Source organism: Cebidichthys violaceus, unplaced genomic scaffold (assembly GCF_023349555.1).
Source record: "Cebidichthys violaceus isolate CVI_PGR_0920_01 unplaced genomic scaffold, fCebVio1.0.p SCAF_14, whole genome shotgun sequence".
Lineage (NCBI taxonomy): Eukaryota > Metazoa > Chordata > Actinopteri > Perciformes > Stichaeidae > Cebidichthys > Cebidichthys violaceus.
Window position 1 is genome coordinate 12,162,625 of NW_027176307.1, and position 18,460 is coordinate 12,181,084.

The 18,460-nt window shown below is 43.9% G+C and overlaps 2 protein-coding genes across 2 annotated transcripts; both read left to right on the forward strand.

The window, feature by feature from the left end:
* The first annotated feature begins 876 nt into the window (after positions 1-876).
* On the forward strand, positions 877-11,101 carry sel1l (SEL1L adaptor subunit of SYVN1 ubiquitin ligase). The gene is made up of 21 exons (XM_068708919.1): positions 877-1,422; positions 1,598-1,635; positions 1,969-2,197; positions 4,410-4,577; positions 4,714-4,819; positions 5,101-5,263; positions 5,371-5,424; positions 5,519-5,578; positions 5,663-5,744; positions 5,864-6,018; positions 6,202-6,258; positions 6,354-6,422; positions 6,823-6,900; positions 7,134-7,196; positions 7,369-7,456; positions 7,618-7,766; positions 7,867-8,032; positions 8,200-8,274; positions 8,410-8,582; positions 8,721-8,849; positions 8,987-11,101. The coding sequence occupies exons 1-21, from the start codon at positions 1,335-1,337 to the stop codon at positions 9,269-9,271; spliced, it is 2,475 nt and encodes an 824-aa protein (XP_068565020.1). The 5' UTR covers positions 877-1,334; the 3' UTR covers positions 9,272-11,101.
* A 20-nt stretch (positions 11,102-11,121) lies between these two features.
* si:dkey-177p2.18 (phospholipase B1, membrane-associated) lies at positions 11,122-16,493 on the forward strand. Its single transcript, XM_068709228.1, has 16 exons — positions 11,122-11,398; positions 11,664-11,728; positions 12,167-12,257; positions 12,372-12,430; positions 12,673-12,740; positions 13,009-13,052; positions 13,180-13,300; positions 13,397-13,448; positions 13,547-13,627; positions 13,738-13,803; positions 13,898-13,989; positions 14,153-14,234; positions 14,436-14,537; positions 14,789-14,884; positions 15,119-15,190; positions 16,095-16,493. The coding sequence occupies exons 1-16, from the start codon at positions 11,341-11,343 to the stop codon at positions 16,230-16,232; spliced, it is 1,287 nt and encodes a 428-aa protein (XP_068565329.1). The 5' UTR covers positions 11,122-11,340; the 3' UTR covers positions 16,233-16,493.
* The last annotated feature ends 1,967 nt before the right edge of the window (positions 16,494-18,460 follow it).

Genomic DNA, 18,460 nt, shown 5'->3' on the forward strand with positions numbered 1-18,460 from the left:
AACCATTGGGCAACAGGACAATATTACACCCAATTCAGAAAAGGACAATATATATATTAAAATAAAACTAAAGATGTAAGTCTTTTATTCTTTATCTGATACAGGGCCTTCCATTTTAACAGTGATATAAATAAACGAGTAGCTATGCTCATACATTTTATAAAAGGCTACTTGTATTAGCTTTACATCTTGGTAATAGAATCTTATCTGTTTTATTCTCAAGCATTTTGACTGCTCTTGAAATAACAGCTATCAAGTGTGTGGTTATTTATGTTAGTAAAAAAAGTTGCATGTTTCTGCAGTTAAGTTATGTAGATATACTTCCATTATACATCCATTGGTTACAACAACTTTTAAAGCCTTCCTACAGCTTGCATTTAATACGGTAACAGTATAATTAATTCTCGGTACATCCCATAACTACACTGAGACATAAAATAGGCACTAAAACATTTTTTTTAAAGACTTAATACTTTTACAAGGCGTTTGCATAATAACAACCGTCTGATGTCATGCAGATAAGTGACAGTTGTGCAGCATTACCTGCATAATTATTGGACGTCCTGGCAAGACACATTTGATACACATTTGATATACGGCTACCACATAATTTTGTTTATCTATGTAAATTATTAAACTTCTATATTTCGGATTTATACTAATTTGTCCAACTCAACCGCCTCTTCCGTCCATATTACCTTCATAACGTGTTGTGGTGTCGTGGACAAACCACGGACTGTATGGGACCAACCCATCAACTGGAAACATAATTGTGTACGCACCTGATTGGCTGACACATCTTTGCGTTGCGCTCATTGGCTACTGTCAAACTAAACGCGATGTGATTGGTCGAGCTGCGAGAATAGGAAGTGTCGATCAGTAGTAGGGGCTTAACATGGACAGCTAAGTAGTATCTGGTTAATATAATTCAAAGGTTAAAGCTTTTGCGTGTTGCTATTAAAGTCGGATGTTTTGGAGTACCGAGAGGTACTGGTCCACCATTTTTTGAGACCGAGGAGTTGCGTCTCTTGCAAATATTACGCTATTTGTTTGGTCGTTTGTGTGACTGTGTTAGCTTGTTAGCTAGCTGACGTTAAACGTCATTCAGCCAGGTACTACTCTGCTAACGTAGCGTAGCTTGCTTTTACAGCTACAGTAGCTAAAATCAACCGCGGTGTCATTCAAAGAGAATGCGGGTCTGTTAAGTTGAGCGTGTGTGTGTGCATTTATTTATGCTACATATCGCAGTGTGACTCGACTGTAACCGAATGTTTGGCGATAGAAATAGCAGCAGCTACAGCTAACAGATTGTTAGCTTGTCAACATCAACAACAATGGGCTATAAAAGGTGTTCTAAAAATGCAAGAACGATATATATTTGGACCATTCTGCTGATAGTCTTCGTCAAAGAAATAACAGCTGGTAAGTATTATATATATATATATTTTTATTTTATTTTTTTACTGGCTAATATCTGCGTCTGACGTTACGTTTCTGAAACTGTTGCAAGCAGCTGTTTTATATTTAGCTAACAGCTTTTTTTTTCCATCTCAAGTTTACACTGTGTTTACTTCTCTGCCGTATTAATACCTTTCAGATGAAGAGCAGCATGGGAATGACGGACCAGAGCTAAAGGTACGCCATGAAGCCATTTGATATTGGTCTTTGAGTTAAACCCTGAGGACGAATGACTTGATTTCTGTTAAAAATGTACATGTGATGGGCAGCAGAGGGGTGTCATCTGCTACCAAGCAAAAAGCTTCTATTATTTTTATAAAGCAATAAAGAAATAGTGAGGGGACAACAGTGTTGCAGGATGATCCATACAAATCCTAAAGCCACTTGAGACAAATTTGTGATTTGTTGAATTGTTTTTTGTTGCTTTTGCCTTATGCAATTGTATCCAACCTATTTTAATAAGCAGTATGATTCTGTTACTTTACAATAACTTCTTGATCATCCCTCCAGTCTTACCACGAACCGGACTCTGAAGAGGAAGACGTCCGTTTGGCGTCTGAAATCGTGGCCAGTGCCTCTGTCACCTCGGGTCAGGAAGTCTCCCAGCCGGAGGAGGAGGAGGAGGAGGAGGACGAGGACGAGGACGAGGAGAAACAGTCACCGGCGGAGGGACTGGAGGGAGAGGAGAAGGAGGACCTGCCTGAGCAGCCTCCTCCAGTCCAAGAGAAACCTAAAGAGGGTAAGGTAGCTCACATTCTGGCTCAAGCAGTGAGCTGTAGACACTTCACGCAGTGCAGTCAGAAAAAAAGAAATGCATGTTGACTTAGAGTAGGCCCTCAGGTACTTGAAATCCTTAAGCACGTCTTATTGTTGTATTTTAATTGTTGAGTTTTGAGCTTCTCTGTTTTAAATGCCGAACACGCGCTCTGACTTTCCTGGCCAGTATTTGTTGTCTTGGCTTACGTATGTGTCTTCAAACGTCCGTGTGGGACAGAGTGAGCAGAGTGGGTTTGCCTGTTCAATCAAAGCCAGAAATGGATGCAATAGTGGAATAGCCAGAAACAGTGGCTCAAGCAGCACGCAGTTGCACGTTGGACACCTCTAAAATATCGTGATCATGATGAACGACGGCTGGTTATATTCGTTGTCTATCCTGTAAGGCTTCACATAGCTGTGTTAAGAAGTTTTGGTGAGCCACTGGGCATCGGATGATGACCTCGTAATGAAGTGAGATTTGAGGTTGAGGCTTGGCTTTGCAGTTTGAAATATAACAGCTGACAAGTTAAAACACTGTGATGTTAGAATTTCTAGAGTTTAGCGCCGTCTGAGTTCTAATTGTTAAGTAGTGTCAAGGACCACTAGTCTGTTCTACCTACAATCTTACAACATCTTGGCTCTTATATAAGCACTCATGGCTGCTGACTCTTCAATGCCGTGAGGCTTTCACATCTGGTTTTTGAGAATGAAGACTGTCCTGTCTTATTTCGTGAGTTCCGTTAAGTCTCGACACGTTAACCCGTTTTCAGTATTGCTGACTCCGAGCAAAGACGTTTGTGGTTTCAGAGCAGCGCCGCGTTGGATAAGCGGTTGAACCCCCCTGAGAAATAAACAGCTCCCTGCACCTGTGGCTCCTCTTGCAGCCGGTTACATCATATTACTTGGGGATTGTTAGTAATTTCCCTGCTGCCGTCTTGCACAAGTATAACATTAAGATTGTTTGAAGATGGATTTTTACTTGTATTTAATTAGAACTTACAGCTTTTTCATAGAAAGAAAGAGATCACAATGGACGTGGTGCTTTTTATGTTTAAAAAACAAAAGATTTTTTATTTACAGTCTAGATAAAATATTACAAACAGACACAAAATGGAGAGGAAGAGAAAGTATATACTGATGGGATGATACAGTAAAGGTTATGTTTCATAGTGTGTTCCGGTGGCAGCTCAGGCCTTTAGTTTTAAGAAAGGCTGCTGCTCATAACAGAGATAATCCTCCAACTAGTTACTTATCGCAAAGCAGGATGGATTGTACGCTTACCAGAGCATCCCAACATGAAAAGATGTTTTTTATAGGAAATGAGCAAACCGCAGCTCAAACTGGGAAATTTGCATGAAGCGTTTCATTCATGCCGTAAACATGTGTGCTTCTGGGCATTTCCACAACAGATGTAACAAAGAACTCCTGCTCCCAGAATCCTTCCAACATTTGCCAAGATTATTGTCCTTATACATTTTTATACTAAATTACTTACACAGTTAGAGGACTTGATTGCCAATTTTCCCCATCTATACAAGTTAGGAATGAATTCAGATCCTCCTCTCATGCAAGCTGGGAGCAGCAGGAGCCATCAGGAGATGCACACAAACTAATGATGTATACATATTGGCTGCTGTACATTTTGAGATGGCGGCCATGTTGTGAGCACAAGGCAGGGGCAATACCATCCTTAAATTTCTGATAATGATAAGTATTGTACATGCGTAAGAAAAGCACCGCAATCAGTCAGTCTACCGGTGTGTTTGCTGATTACATTTCACTAAATACCCCTCCGCTCACTCCTCCCTTTCCAATTGCTGTTCACCTTGCTCGGAGGCCATCTTTACCGTAATAACACTACATTAGGAGCCACGGAAGTCACCCGGCGGGTGGCGGTACCACGTTTTTGCATACAGCAGCTTACGTAAACGGCAGTTTCATAATCACGTTGGAGAGCTCTTGCTAAAGCCAATGTTTTGGTTTGTCCGTTCTGGGCTTCTGTAGAAACATGGTGGTGTAACATGGTGGCTCCGTGAAGACGACCTGCTCCCTATGTAGATATGAACAGCTCATTCCAAGTGTTTCTACTCCTTCCCACAAGGAGGTTTTTATACATATTGCGTATGAAATTAATGTTATCATTCCATATTCAGTTATTTTTTTCTCTAATATCATAACTATATTTGTTATGACAGTTCCTGTGGTGAATGGAGGCACAGCCCATGGAGAGCCCTGCATCTTCCCCTTCCTCTTCCAGGGGAAGGAGTACCTGGACTGTACCACTGATGGACGGGGGGATGGACGGCTGTGGTGCGCCACAATCTACGACTACGACCAGGAGAAGAAGTGGGGTTTCTGTGAGAGTGAGTCTTCAACACGGCAGTCAAAGCAAACGTGGCAAACATGTACCTACCTTTGGTGTGCTTGCCCCCACTCTGCTGCCAAAGTGTTTTGTTTGCGTCTGTATCTTCTCATTGGCTTCTCCTCTCTTTCCCTCAGCGGAGGAGCAGGCACAGCAGAGGCTGCAGGCCGAGGAGGCTGAGGAGCAGTATCAGACGGTCCTGCGTATGCTCAATGCCACCACCAGGAGGACTCAGAGGAAAGAGTAAGTTTCTACCGTCTGATTTATTCCACTGGTTTTCATCAACCTGCTTTTTAGAAAATGCCGTCCTATTATGTGGCCTGAAGCTTGTCGTTTACCAAGCAGTCAAATATAGTCGGATATGTAAATGTGGCTGCGACTGTTTTATGTGTGTTTTACTACCACGTGACTTATATTTGCACATCCTTATTTGCTTTAGATGTCATGTCAGTACTGTTTGTGTCTGTGTCAATCTGACTTCACTCACGGCACCTTTTTCTTTTATATCCAAACCACACTTCCAGATTGTACGAAAAGCTGCTGAAAGTAGCAGAGAAAGGCCACCAGAAAGCCATGGAGAAGGTGGCGTATGCCATGCTGTTTGGAGACTACATGAGCCAGAACGTGAGCAAGGCCAAAGACATGTTTGAGAAGCTCGCCATCGAGGGCTCGCCCAAAGCTCAGACGGTAAAGATGTTAATGTGTCACTGAAGTAGTTGATGTGAGATCTCATCAAGTTATTATTTGTGCTTGGAGAGCCGGTTGTGTAAACGCTGTAATTTACTTTCTCACAGGCTCTTGGCTTTCTGTACGCAGCAGGACTTGGAGTTAACTCGAGTCAGGCTAAGGTATTGTTTTATGTTCTGTGGGACCGAATAGAATAATGTTACGTCTGTTTATTTGTCCAACGATTGTTCACATCTTACCGTCTGTGTTCGTCAGGCCCTGGTTTACTACACCTTTGGCGCACTGGGGGGAAACTCGGTTGCTCATATGATCCTGGTGAGTTGATTTGTCAGTAGAGCAGTTTGCAGTCCCGTTATGTCGTAACGTGCATTAAAACCTTTCCTCTTGTTGTTTCATTAGGGATACAGATATTGGGGCGGTGTGGGTGTTCCCCAGAGCTGCGAGTCAGCACTAACGCACTACAGACTTGTTGCAAATCAAGGTGAGCATTCTTTAAATATGATATTCAAGTGTGAACCGTCTGGTTGTTCTTGGGCAAATAATCTGATCAAAACGCTTTTCTCTTCCATCTGTTCTTTCCTCTCCGCCGCCACCTTTCAGTGGCCAGCGATGTGTCTCTGACCGGGGGCTCGGCGGTGCAGAGGATCAGGCTGCTGGACGAGGTGGAGAACCCGGGATCGACCAGCGGGATGCTGGAGGAGGACTTGATCCAGTACTATCAGTTTCTGGCTGAGAAAGGAGATGTTCAAGCTCAGGTAAAGCAAATGTCCTCATCAATAAGTGTTCTGTTCAGGAAGCTAACAAAAGACAAAGCAGCAGTTGACAATGGTCATAATTTGTCCAACGCTATTCACTTTGTATGCAAATATCTACAATACTACATAATAACATAATGCTAAATATGTGAAGTGAATAAGGTTCCTTGTTTCCGCTGGTAGGTGGGGTTAGGTCAGCTACACCTGCATGGAGGACGAGGAGTAGAACAGAATCATCAGGTGACTTTCTTTGTTCGAAGATGGATTCTTAATATTTTTTCCTTTTTTTTGTTTTTGCACCATTTAAATGTGTTTCTTATGCTCCTATCCAACAGAGGGCGTATGACTACTTCACCCAGGCAGCAAATGCAGGGAATACACACGCTATGGCTTTCCTCGGCAAGGTGTGTGAGACGCCTGTAGAGACCCTCTTGTGTCTCGATTAGCCTCTGGGAAAGTGATCTGTTTGTTCGTGATAGTCCGTTTTATTACACTTCCTTCTTCTTTGTCTACACTGACAAGCTTGCTGGACATTGTCCCTGTTCCACGTCTCTATTTGTAAACATTCTAAATATGTCGCTCATACTGTGTGAGAACTTGGGAAGGGTGGGGGGGGGGAGCGAGCGAGCAGCAGTCAGCGAGTTGGAGAGCTGAGAGCTGTTCTAAATTGCATCCAAAATAAATAAGGCCAATTATTTGGCATCACTGTTCTAACCGAGGGCGGTGCAGTGCATTGATATTTTCGGCGGTGCATCAAGTTTTTGATTTCACTCCTTCTGTCCTTTTTTCATTTATTTTTTTTAGATGTACTCAGAAGGCAGCGAGTATCTCCCTCAGAACAACGACACGGCCCTGCAGTACTTTAAGAAGGCCTCTGACTTGGTAAGAACGAAGCTGTGGCCTCATGTCTGTTATCTCTATCTGAACTGGGTCATCTACATTTTAGTGTTTTTTTTTTTGTATGAGTGTTTATCATATCAGTTATTCTTTAAGAGAAAACAGCAGTCCTAATACCTCTGGAGAGGAACAGCTGTTACTCTCCGCACTTGTACCTCAGAGCGGACCTGCGTTATGATGATGATGATGATGATGATGATGATGTTGTTTTAATCCAGGGTAATCCAGTGGGACAGAGTGGGCTGGGCATGGCCTACCTATATGGGAGAGGAGTCCCAGTGGTAAGAAAGCTTTACATATTTCAATCCTTTTTAAAATACACTCTCTCTCAAACTTTTAATTTCCAGCTTACTCTGTGGCGCAAATGTGGTTTGGTATGCGAACCGCCCGAGTGTCCCTCGGGGCTGAAATCAGAGCGGCCGTTTGAAAGTTGTTTGATTTTTGTGTCTTCAGAACTATGAGCTGGCACTGAAGTACTTCCAGAAGGCCGCAGAGCAGGGCTGGGTGGACGGACAACTCCAGCTGGGCACCATGTATTACAGTGAGTGATAGAGTCTGTGTGTCTGTGCATGGTGTGTGTGTTTGTGGTACACCATGTGTCATGGCCTCCTGTCAGACGTTTTTCCTTGTTGACTATAATACTTGTTTTCTCCTCCATTTGATTGCCTGCGTTTCTTTCTCTCCTTCCCCGTCGCTCCTCAGATGGCATCGGTGTAAAGCGGGATTACAAGCAGGCGCTCAAATTCTTCAACCTGGCCTCACAAGCGGGCCACATCCTGGCCTTCTACAACCTGGCCCAGATGCATGCCACTGGCACCGGTGTGATGCGCTCCTGCCACACCGCTGTGGAGGTGAGGCAGCTCTAGTCTCTGTTGGTTGCGACGTCTTTTGTGTTTCGCTGTTGACCCGGTTCATGGTGGCTCACGACGTGCGTCTGTATCTCGGTTGCAGCTGTTCAAGAACGTGTGCGAACGCGGCCGCTGGTCGGAGCGACTCATGACGGCCTACGCCAGCTTTAAGGAGGGCGAGTCCGACGCGGCGCTGGTCCAGTATCTGCTGCTGGCCGAGCAGGGCTACGAGGTGGCCCAGAGCAACGTGGCCTTTGTTCTGGACCAGAGTAAGAGACACCATGGCATCAGTATCATCAAGTGAAAAGCACATGCGGTTAAAATGCTTGTGCGTTGTATTATGCAAATGTCCCAAAGGTATTGACAAACCCCCATCTTTGGGAGAAGCAACATTCTCACCTTTTTTGTTTTTATTTGTACGGATTATAACCAACAGAAGGAGCCAGGATCTTCACTGAGAATGAGACCTACCCTCGAGCTTTGCTACACTGGACAAGAGCTGCAGCACAAGGTGAGTACACACACACACACACACACACACACACACACACACACACACACACACACACACACACACACGATAGAAAAGCAGTTCCATTTGTCTGTTCAAACTTGTGTGCTTGATGCATATAATTATCATTCCCAGGTTACACCGTGGCAAGGATCAAACTAGGGGACTACCACTTCTACGGCTACGGGACAGATGTGGACTACGAGACGGCCGTCATCCACTACCGACTGGCATCCGAGCAGCAGCACAGCGCCCAGGCCATGTTCAACCTGGGTTACATGCATGAGAAAGGCCTGGGCATCAAACAGGTGGGCGCAGAGTCACACCGGTGACTCTTAGAGCACCAGCTCGCTTTAAATGCTTCACTCGTATCCACTCAAGTCACATTGATTTAAGTGCAGTTAATGTATTCGTTGGACTGAGAATTGTTTCGTGTGCTACTGCAGGACATCCATTTAGCCAAGCGTTTCTACGACATGGCCGCTGAAGCCAGTCCTGATGCCCAGGTTCCAGTTTTCTTGGCTCTGTGCAAGCTGGGCCTGGTTTACACTCTGCAGTACCTGCAGGACTTTAATGTGAGTACATCATCTCAAATCCCCGAGCTGGACCTGTGACAATTTGGCTTTGAAATAGAAGGAATTGTAATTAAACCAAGTTAAAAGCTGAAATGAATCGTGTGTCTTTTGTCCCGTCTGCTTTCGGCTCCCGTCAGTTAAAGGAGCTGATTACTCAGGTGGACCTGGACCAGCTCCTCGGCCCGGAGTGGGACCTCTACCTCATGACCGTCATCGCCCTGCTGCTCGGCACGGTCATCGCCTACAGGCAGCGCCAGCACCAGATCATCGTCCCCCCTCGACCACCTGTCCCAGCTCCAACGCCCCCAGCCAGACCGCCTCAGGAACAGTCGCAAGCCGAGGCCGAGCCCCGGGGCCAGGAAGAAACGCCGGCCCAGGGCCCGGCCCAGGAGGAGGAGGAAGAGGAGCAGCAGCAGCAGTGAGAGACGGCCAGACGGAGCGAGGGCAGTGAAAGACGGACAGGAGGCTCTGCCAGCCCGCCCCGCCGGAGCAGCTGGTGCTGACTAGCTGAATACCTGCCAGTCTGAGCGCCTCTCTCACTCCACGCGCTAAAAGAAGACTTAAGATGGCTGCTGAACTGTGCAGTCTGACGACTCCCTTTCTCCATTTAAAATGTGCTGGTCCTGTGTGCTGAAGAGAGACAGTGGGGGGGGGGGGGGGGGGGGGGGGGGTTTATGGACAATGCTACCGATCAGAGCGTTGAGAGGATAACACAGACTTGGGACTTGCTAGTCTGTGACTCAGGATACTGCCAGAAGCACTCGTGTCCTCAACATGGAAAAAAAAACAAAAAAAAACAAATCCTTGTGGTTTCCTGATCAAAGGCGGACTAATCTAAAATGTGCATTAGTGTCTTCTTACTTTCCCTTTTTGAGAACATCACACTCTGCCTCAATTCTAATTTAGCACAGTATTTAGAAAAATAACAGGCAGGAAAATGTGAATTCAAATAATTTTTATTTGCAAGTTGGTTTAAAAAAAAAAAAAAACAATTCATGTTTTTGCATGTTTTCTCTCATTTTGACTTTAATTTTAGCCCCCCCCCTTTTTTTTTTTAGATAATTGACTGAACTAATTTTACATTCATTTTTGATTTAATTAGTTGTTTGGTTGATATGTGGAGTCGGTACTTTTTCATACCTGCGATTCCCTGAGAAAGCTTCATTCATTAGTAGCAGTGCTAAATCTGTCCTTGAGCCGCGTCGCGTCATTAGTACGAGAACAGGAAACCTGTTGAGCAGTTCACTATAACCGATACCGGATAGATCATTTCAATTTGAGCTCACACCTTGATTATGTTTTCAACACGGCAGACGCAAAGGATGAGAAGCTGCTGAAGTCTCTAAGCTGTCAAAAGATTCCTCGATGCCACATCCTTTTTTTAAAACATCCAGACGCTTCTTTCACTCCGAGCTCAGTGAGAGTTTAAACGACCTAAAGAGGAGATCTGATGTGTGTGATGTGTACAGTCCAGTGGAAGGACACGGAGAAGAGATTTTTGAAGATGTACGTTGGTGTGATACGCTTCCATCGACGGGCTTTGATTTCACTCTAGTGGTCGGTAGCTCAGTAGTTCGTCCCACAGCCGCCTTTTCTCTTTTAGTTCATTAAGCCTTGAGTTTAGCGGAGGCAGAAATTGGAGCAGCCTTAAAGATAGCAGCGCCTCAAACTCTGGATTGTTTCTACATTACAGGAAGTGGATGGTGTGTGTGTGTGTGTGTGTGTGTGTGTGTGTGTGTGTGTGTGTGTGTGTGTGTGTGTGTGTGTGTGTGTGTGTGTGTGTGTGTGTGTGTGTGTGTGTGTGTGTGTGTGTGTGTGTGTGTGTGTGTGGTTATACAACTTCAGCTGTTGTGAGAATTTTTCGCCCCCTCACCAAAAGTCCATGCTGGAGCTCTGCCAACACTTTTTCAGCTAAGATGGACCTGAATCTGAGAAATGAGGCCACAGTGAGGCCATCCAGTATTCATCAAAACTAAATTAAAAACTTCTTCTTTTTCTTTTTTTTTTTTCTCCCAAAGTTCATTTGTTCAGTTCCACAGTACGTGCTCGTTGTTCTTGAGAATCGATGTGACGATTCGCCTGCATGAAGTGTATGAAGTCAAAAAGGAACGACGGGAAATGATTCCAAACTGTCGACACAACTCCCAGTATGTCTGAAATGAAACACTGGTCAAGAATGTCGAGAAGACTGCATTTTTACCATCGCAAATACAAGTTTATAAAGAAATTAATAAATGATATATGGATATTTACTGCTCGCTCTGAATGCTTTCTTCCTCGTCGTGGTTGTTTGTAAGTTAGGACCCTTGTAACGTAGCAAAGCGCCTGCTATTGTTTGTGTTGCTGACGTTGATTGAATGGCTCTCACTGGACCTGCGGCTCGTCACTCGGCTTTAGAGGGTGGGCGAGACAAAGTGGCAGCGCTGTAAAGCCCGGCATCACATTGTGCAGGCTGCAGGGGCGACCCATTGACCGGCCCGCACGCGCTACTATGGAGCGGCTTTGGATCGCTGTGGCAACATGTCTGCTCACGTCCTGCTCTGTCAAAGGTAAGTGCTGGAAGCAGCACACGTGAGCCCGTGTGCCTGTGTCGATCGTCACAAACAGCCTCTGAAACGGGGCCTGTTGATGGTGGGCATAATATTAGGATATGATAACAGAAAAACATGTATATAATAAAAACATTTTTTTAAAAAGACGCCAATTTTGCTGTAAATGTCGGTTATATATCGAATAACACGTGCTAAGAAGTGTCTTTTTGGGCCAATTGAGAAGTTTCAGATGGACACTTTAGTAATAATCCTTCTCTTGAAGGCAACGACTGGTGGTGGGAGTATGAGGAGGGGATCCGACACTACAGCAAGGAGGCGCTCAACAAGGTACCGGGTTCAGCACCGATCATATAAATACTGTCGTTCATAGAAATCTCCTGGCAGACTGCTTGTTATTGAAATCAAATAACTGAATAACAGACTTTGATTAAAACGACTTGACTGGGAAATGTATTGAAAAGAGACACAATTGGATGGAAAATGAAGGAGACAAAACCAATATGAGTATATGGATAACCTACTTTTAATATAAGGGGCAGGTTACATCATGGGTATGCTCACAATAAGCAAAGCTATGTCAGACTAAAGGGTCAATGAGTGAAAATAAGTATTAGAGATGGATTAACTGCCTCATAGGACACATTCCATCAGTACCTGAAAATAATAATGGATTTAAAATGTTTAGTCCTGACAGTGATGAGGTCTCTCTCTCTCTCTCTCTCTCTCTCTCTCTCTCTCTCTCTCTCTCTCTCTTTTCTTTCTCAGGAGTTTCCAGAGAAAACTCGACCGGTGAGCTTCAAACATCCTGTGTTCCAGTGTCCAGACATGAGTCCTTCTCCCTCTGTCCCCTCCTCAGGTCGGTGGTCGGTGAAGGTAGCGTCACCATGCATCTCTTAAACCCGAGAGTTGGAACTGCAGAGTAACGTATTCTCTTTCATCTCCGTCTCTCCTTTCACCCTTTGGTGTGTAGTTGAATTTGTGAAGGCGGCAGATATCAAAGTCATCGCTGCTTTGGGGGATTCACTGACAGTAGGTGTTATTTTTTTTCAGTTGTAATAGTAATACAGTATAAGTAATATGCTATGCAATTAAAATCAAGATGTTGTAGTGATAATAGTCTAGCCAGATTGCTTGTTATTACTGTTCTCAGTTAGTTTTTTGGTGCTTTTTAAAAGCAAAATAGGTGACAAACATGATATTTCTTAATTTTTGTTGGGGTTCTGATCATAGTTGTTGTTTCTGATCATAGTTGTTGTGTCCTTCCTTTTCAGACGGCCATCGGCGCCAACGCCACCACCGTCCTCGGGATTCCTATTGAGTTTCGTCACGTGTCGTGGAGGTGACAGAGATCGTGTGTGAAATCTGTAATGGATCTCTTACCCGGATAATAACCTTGCTGCAGAGGTCCTGCATGTGGCCAGCATATGATATCATAAATATTCACGCGCATACTTTCCTTATGTTTCAAAATTATGTCTTAATCTTCAAACGTGTTTTGATGTAAGAGTTGGAATTTGTTCATCAGGCTGTTGAAGATGATTGGATTTTCATTTTTTTAATAAACATAATTAAATTTGGTACTAATTTGACATCTGTCCGTCTTGCAGCATCGGAGGCTATGGCTCATTTCAGCATGTCATTACTTTGGCAAGTAAGATGTTTGAATCACCGATGATATCTTGGATAGCTCATTATTGCATATGTTCCATACAAACGTCACTCGGCTGACCACAGTACATCATCTTTTCACGTTTCTTTCATCCAACTGTGATTTTCAGACATCATCAAGCTGTTCAATCCCAATCTGCTTGGCGCTGCTCCCGGCAAGACGGTTCACGGGATGCAGGCTCATATCAGCGACACGGGCTTCAACCTGGCTGTGACCGGACACAACACCTTGTAATGACTCAGCAGTGCGACACAGACAGTTTTACGTGTTATTAGTTATCCATCACGATGCTTCTGAAGACTTACGTTGTTGTTCGGCCTTTCTAGCAACCTCCCCAGCCAGACGAGACATTTGATCGACACGCTGAGAGGTTATGAGGTGCAGTGAGTTAACAGATCTGCTTATTAAAACTGAGATATCCTGCATTAAGATGCTGTACCTGAACCTGTTTTTCATGCACCGCACTCTTCCTTTAGGGTCTGAACTTTGAGGAAGACTGGAAGCTTTTGACCATCCTCATGGGCATGAATGACATCTGCGACTACTGCAAGGATAAGGTTTGACTTTTCTTCTTTCTGTAAAAGAGTTTAGTTCAATAAAAAATCTCTTTTTGCAGGAATGACAAAATACGTCACTAATCTCTGCAGAGTGTCCGTGTTCTCTCTAGGCTCTGTTTTCAGTGGATAACTTCATTCACTATATCACCGTCTCCTTGGAGATGCTCATGAACGAGGTAAAGTGAAAGGAAACGAAGCGTATTTGGTCTTAGTGAGGTTTCAGTGTGGTGCTGCGGTTCACCGCGGCGGGGTCTCCATCTTGTGCTTCAGGTTCCTCGTATGATCGTTAATATCGTTCAGATACTTCCCATGCAGACTCTGAGGGAGGTGCAGAAGCCCACCCCGGGGTGCCTCCTCCAAAGGTGAGCCGCTCATTCTGAACATTAACATTTAGATGAGTCTTAAAGCCCCCCCCCCCCCCCCCCCCCCCCCGCTCAATGTTATGTGATGTTTCACCGTCACTTGATACAAACAGGCCGTTTTCACATTCGTCTGCTGCTCCTTTTGCTTTTCACTCTGATTTAGGTCTTTCTGCTCGTGCCTGATAGAGCCAGTAGCCAGGTCTCCTGAGCTTCAAGAGCTGGTCGAAGTCAATCTGAACTTCCAGGTAAAGTTTATACTTCTCAATTTATAGAGCGGGCTTATCATCCATAACAGGGAAGCATTTGAATGCATCTTCTAATCAAACATAATGTACAAAGTGGCACATGGACCCAAAGCCGTTCATGTTGGTTTCATGTTAATCACTCTCTGTCAGTAATTTGCATGATCGCTGTTGCTATCAATTGATTTTACTCCCCGTCCACAGAAAAGACTCGAGTCGCTGCTGTACAGCGATCGCTTCTTCAGGGACGACTTCGCCGTCGTTCTTCAGCCCTTTCTGAAACACGCTGACCCTCCCCGCCTCCCGGTAATCTATCCTCACCTCACTCCAAAGGCAATAACGATATGAGAGGCGTCTGCTCTCGGGAGATGAATCAGCGTGAAACGTTGCACAGTAACGATTGAATCACTAAGGTGCTGAGTGTGACGGCTGTAGCTTTTGGCTTTGCCAACACCGGGCCGAAAAAATGAGAGAGAGAAGTCACGTTTCACCAACGAGACGCTCCATCGGTAAAACTACACCAGCGTGTGTTTGTTTGTTTTCTTCTCCCTGAGCAGAATGGGAAGATCGACATGTCCTTCTTCACTCACGACTGCTTCCACTTCACCATCAAGGGGCATGAGGAGCTGGCCAAGGGACTGTGGAACAACATGGTGAACACCGAGTCCCACTTGTATTTAATGGAACAGGAGGTTAAGGGTCAACAGTCAGCCCCACTGCCATTCAGATGGTCACAAAATGATGCAGTATGAGTAATCGAATAGGAAGAAGCTGTAGATCACAAACAAAGGAAAATTAAAGACACAGTCTTTTTTTTTTTGAATAAGCACGATTACTGCAAAAACAAAACAATAATTCTTCCTCGTCTGTCTGTCTTCTGCTCACAGTTTCAGCCTGAAGGGGGAAAGATGATTGTGAGCAGCTTCTCTGACCCCATCAGTCTCATCTGTCCACCCATGGTAAGGTCTCTATAGGACAGTGTTGTTAACACGCCAGAGCAACAGTCCCCCGAGTCTTTAAGTTTCAGGAGTTTTTGATAAAACCGCTAAACTAAACAAGAAGAAACTGACCGTCACTTTTAATAATAAGCTACAGCTGCGAGCACTTTGTTGATTTTTATAGTACTTTCATTTGATTCTACTAATTTCCGTGCAGAATTAAAACTTTTTCCAGAAGTTTAAAACCTTCTTAACATAGATACTCTTTTCCAGTTAGATTGTTGTTTTCTGAAAGTTACACTAACACACTGTTTTGAAATCGTTCTCTGTTAATGTGTTCAAGAAAACTCAGACCTCTGAGACTTTGGAGTCAGATGTTAACAGCAAAATGTTCAAAGTGACCAATTTCAAAGCATCATTTTTACACTGTGTATTTTTACACATGCTTGCTTATTGTCTGTTTCCTGGGTTTGGTGTATTTTTGTGTCTGACTCAGCTGTCAGAACATCTTAAATACACCAACACATGCTTTTCAGAAGAAGGTAGGCCTTTAAGAGGATGTGCCTTCACAGTATTTGTTTGTGGTGCTCAACCAAAGTCCATACGTTGAATACCCAAAGGAAAAAAAGGCAGCACACTTGCAGATCTTCTGGCCATGTCAAACAAACAAGCTAATGTTTCGGCCTTGTGGCCTTCATCCGAGCATACGCTGAATAAGACTAAAAGGGAAATAATTAAATAGAAGTAAATTAGATATTAATTGCAAGTCTGAAATGCATGGAAACCAGTGTTAAAGACCATGTCAAGCGTTGGTAAATGTTCCCCAATGATGTGTAACTAAAGAACAGTACGATCATTGATATTCATGAAGATGCACAGCTCAAGTTGATTATGACGTCCCATCTCCTCCATGTCTCCTCTGCAGGAACACCCGTACATCTTCACCCGACCGATAGCAGCCAAGTCGGGTCAGCCTCCGCGGCAGTCTGACGCTCTGTCACAGGCAGCCGTCTTCCTGCTGCTCCTGCTTCTTGTGGGTTTGGCATGTCTCGGACTTATGTAGCGTCCACCTGGACGGTCTTGTTTTACAAGCGCTGCTTCATGGGTTTTCTGTTGAGGTGATTCAGTGGATCTCCTGCAAAGGGAAACCCGTGAGACACTGAAACTTAAACATGTCTGTGGCCCCAAATAGCAGCATACAGAAAGTGACTGCGGCTTTAAGCTCTCGGACCCGGATGAAACTATTTCTGCTCGTAGCAGAAATAGTTTTCTATTTTGCTTTTAAATTTGACTTCTGTTAATTATGTAAATTGCAGATTTTGTAAGAAGCCAAGCATGAAGTAACAATTTTGTGACATTTATACACCCACACATAAAACATTAAACTAATCTGACTTTGCCCAAAAGTGAAGTGAATGTCTCTTAAGTGTTTCCTTTAAGAATCCTAAACCCTTTACTATTTAAAAGGGTTTTTTTTATTCCAACTTTTCTGATATTAACAAAGTGCTTTACGTTCAGTGTTGTCAAGCTGACATTAGAAAGGTTGTCACAAATTCCATCAATCACAGCATTTAAATGAATGTACCTGGGACGGTGCCAGAGCTCAGACTCTCACTTCCTGCAGTCACACAGAGGCCCTGATCAGCTCAGTGGAAAACATTTAAAGATGGAAAGGGATTTGTTCAAATGTAAATGTCGCCAGAAAGCTGTGACTTTACAAACCAGGGACGATTTAGTCACACGTCTGCTCCTCAGATCTCCAGGCTGCTGCTGGCCCACTTTCACTCCTCCGTCCTCCAGGAGCCGCGTTATTATGCGCTGAGCACTAGAAGAGACAAAGTAACCCACCGCACTGAACAAGCACTCTGAATATCGTAAAGGCTCCTGGATGTTCTTGTTAAGAGTGTACAGTACACTGTGTATTGACTCTGTTTAATTAGTCAAATTACGAGGGCAGGTGGAAGCTATATTAAGCGCAGCTCAGGTTACTTTGATTTAGCTCTTGAAAGGAAATGAAAACCATTCCCTGTGTGCTCAGCATGGGAGGGTTGAGTTAGAGCAGAATGGGATGGTTGTCATGGTAAACATGCCTTACATAATGCTGGCAAAACTTTGAATGGGACATTTGAACGGGTTTATTTCGTGATCACTTAACCTGGGTGTAGAAACACTGTAGGATCTGAAATATACATTTCTCCCGTTTTCTACCGGTGCTCTTGGATGTCGCTGCTGAATTTCAATGAGTCCTCGTAGCCGTCGGATGTCATAATGACCTTATTATTGCATTCAACGAAAAACCCCCTCTTCATGTTTAAACAAAGCCGTCGCCGGTTTACGCGGGACAAACATGGAGCTGACGCAAATGGGCCTTTTATTGTGTCTCTGAAAGCACAATGGGGTCTTTGGGATCTCGGTGGACGCTGCAGCAGGACATTTGAAACGGCAAACAGTCCGACCCACATGTCGGAAACCTCTTTGTCTGCCGTTTCTGGCTCGTGTACATCTGCCCTTATGAGGTAGAAGAGAGTAAACAGTTTCATAGGTTGGTCGTATTTACAATGAGGTTGTTAAAAGATAGACACACGTTCATCTAATTACACTATAAAACGTAACTACGTTCTGCATCCTGTGTTTTATTTCAGTTTATTTAAATTACTGCAGAACCTTTAATGATTAAGTTACATATGTTTCATACGTTTATTTATATTTCCACCAAATCAGGTGGAATCCGTCTCTGGATCCAGTTTCACAGAAAAAGGGCATTTCAGATGCAAACGCCTGCATGTTGCCGTCTGACCCAGCGGTCAAAGTAATCGATAGTAATGATGACAAGTCCCAATCTGATTCCTGACACCGAAATCTATACCCATTGTTTTCTGTTTCTCATTTTATTACAGTAATGTATGCTTGAACGCGTCTGTTCATTCTGCTCCTGTCAATCGGCACCTGCCCGGTGTTGTTGGTGTTACTGCACCATTCTCCCCCCCGAGCTCCACACTTCTTTAACAAACTAATTAAAATGATCAAATAAAAAAGAAATACTCAAATGCCGTCCAATAGCTTGTAAATGCGACACAGACAAAGTCTTTTGGATCATGCAGCATTTTGATTTCAGCAAGTTGTATAAATAAATGTATGAAATAATTGTGAATCAACATTTAATATCCATTCGGTGTTAATGAATCTTATAAAATCACCATTTATGAATGGTGAGCGACAGGAATTCATGTCACATCCTACATTAATTCACACGTTACTTAACCATGTTTTGTACCCTTATTATATAACAGC

Bases quoted from the DNA above. Each gene is read 5' to 3' on its own strand.
- si:dkey-177p2.18 (XM_068709228.1), top strand. From the start codon at position 11,341: ATGGAGCGGCTTTGGATCGCTGTGGCAACATGTCTGCTCACGTCCTGC. The intron at 11,729-12,166 runs GTACCGGGTTCA...TTTCTTTCTCAG, and splicing joins GCAAGGAGGCGCTCAACAAG to GAGTTTCCAGAGAAAACTCG. The intron at 13,804-13,897 runs GTAAAGTGAAAG...CTTGTGCTTCAG, and splicing joins TGGAGATGCTCATGAACGAG to GTTCCTCGTATGATCGTTAA.
- sel1l (XM_068708919.1), top strand. From the start codon at position 1,335: ATGGGCTATAAAAGGTGTTCTAAAAATGCAAGAACGATATATATTTGG. The intron at 4,820-5,100 runs GTAAGTTTCTAC...CCACACTTCCAG, and splicing joins AGGAGGACTCAGAGGAAAGA to ATTGTACGAAAAGCTGCTGA. The intron at 6,019-6,201 runs GTAAAGCAAATG...TTCCGCTGGTAG, and splicing joins AAGGAGATGTTCAAGCTCAG to GTGGGGTTAGGTCAGCTACA.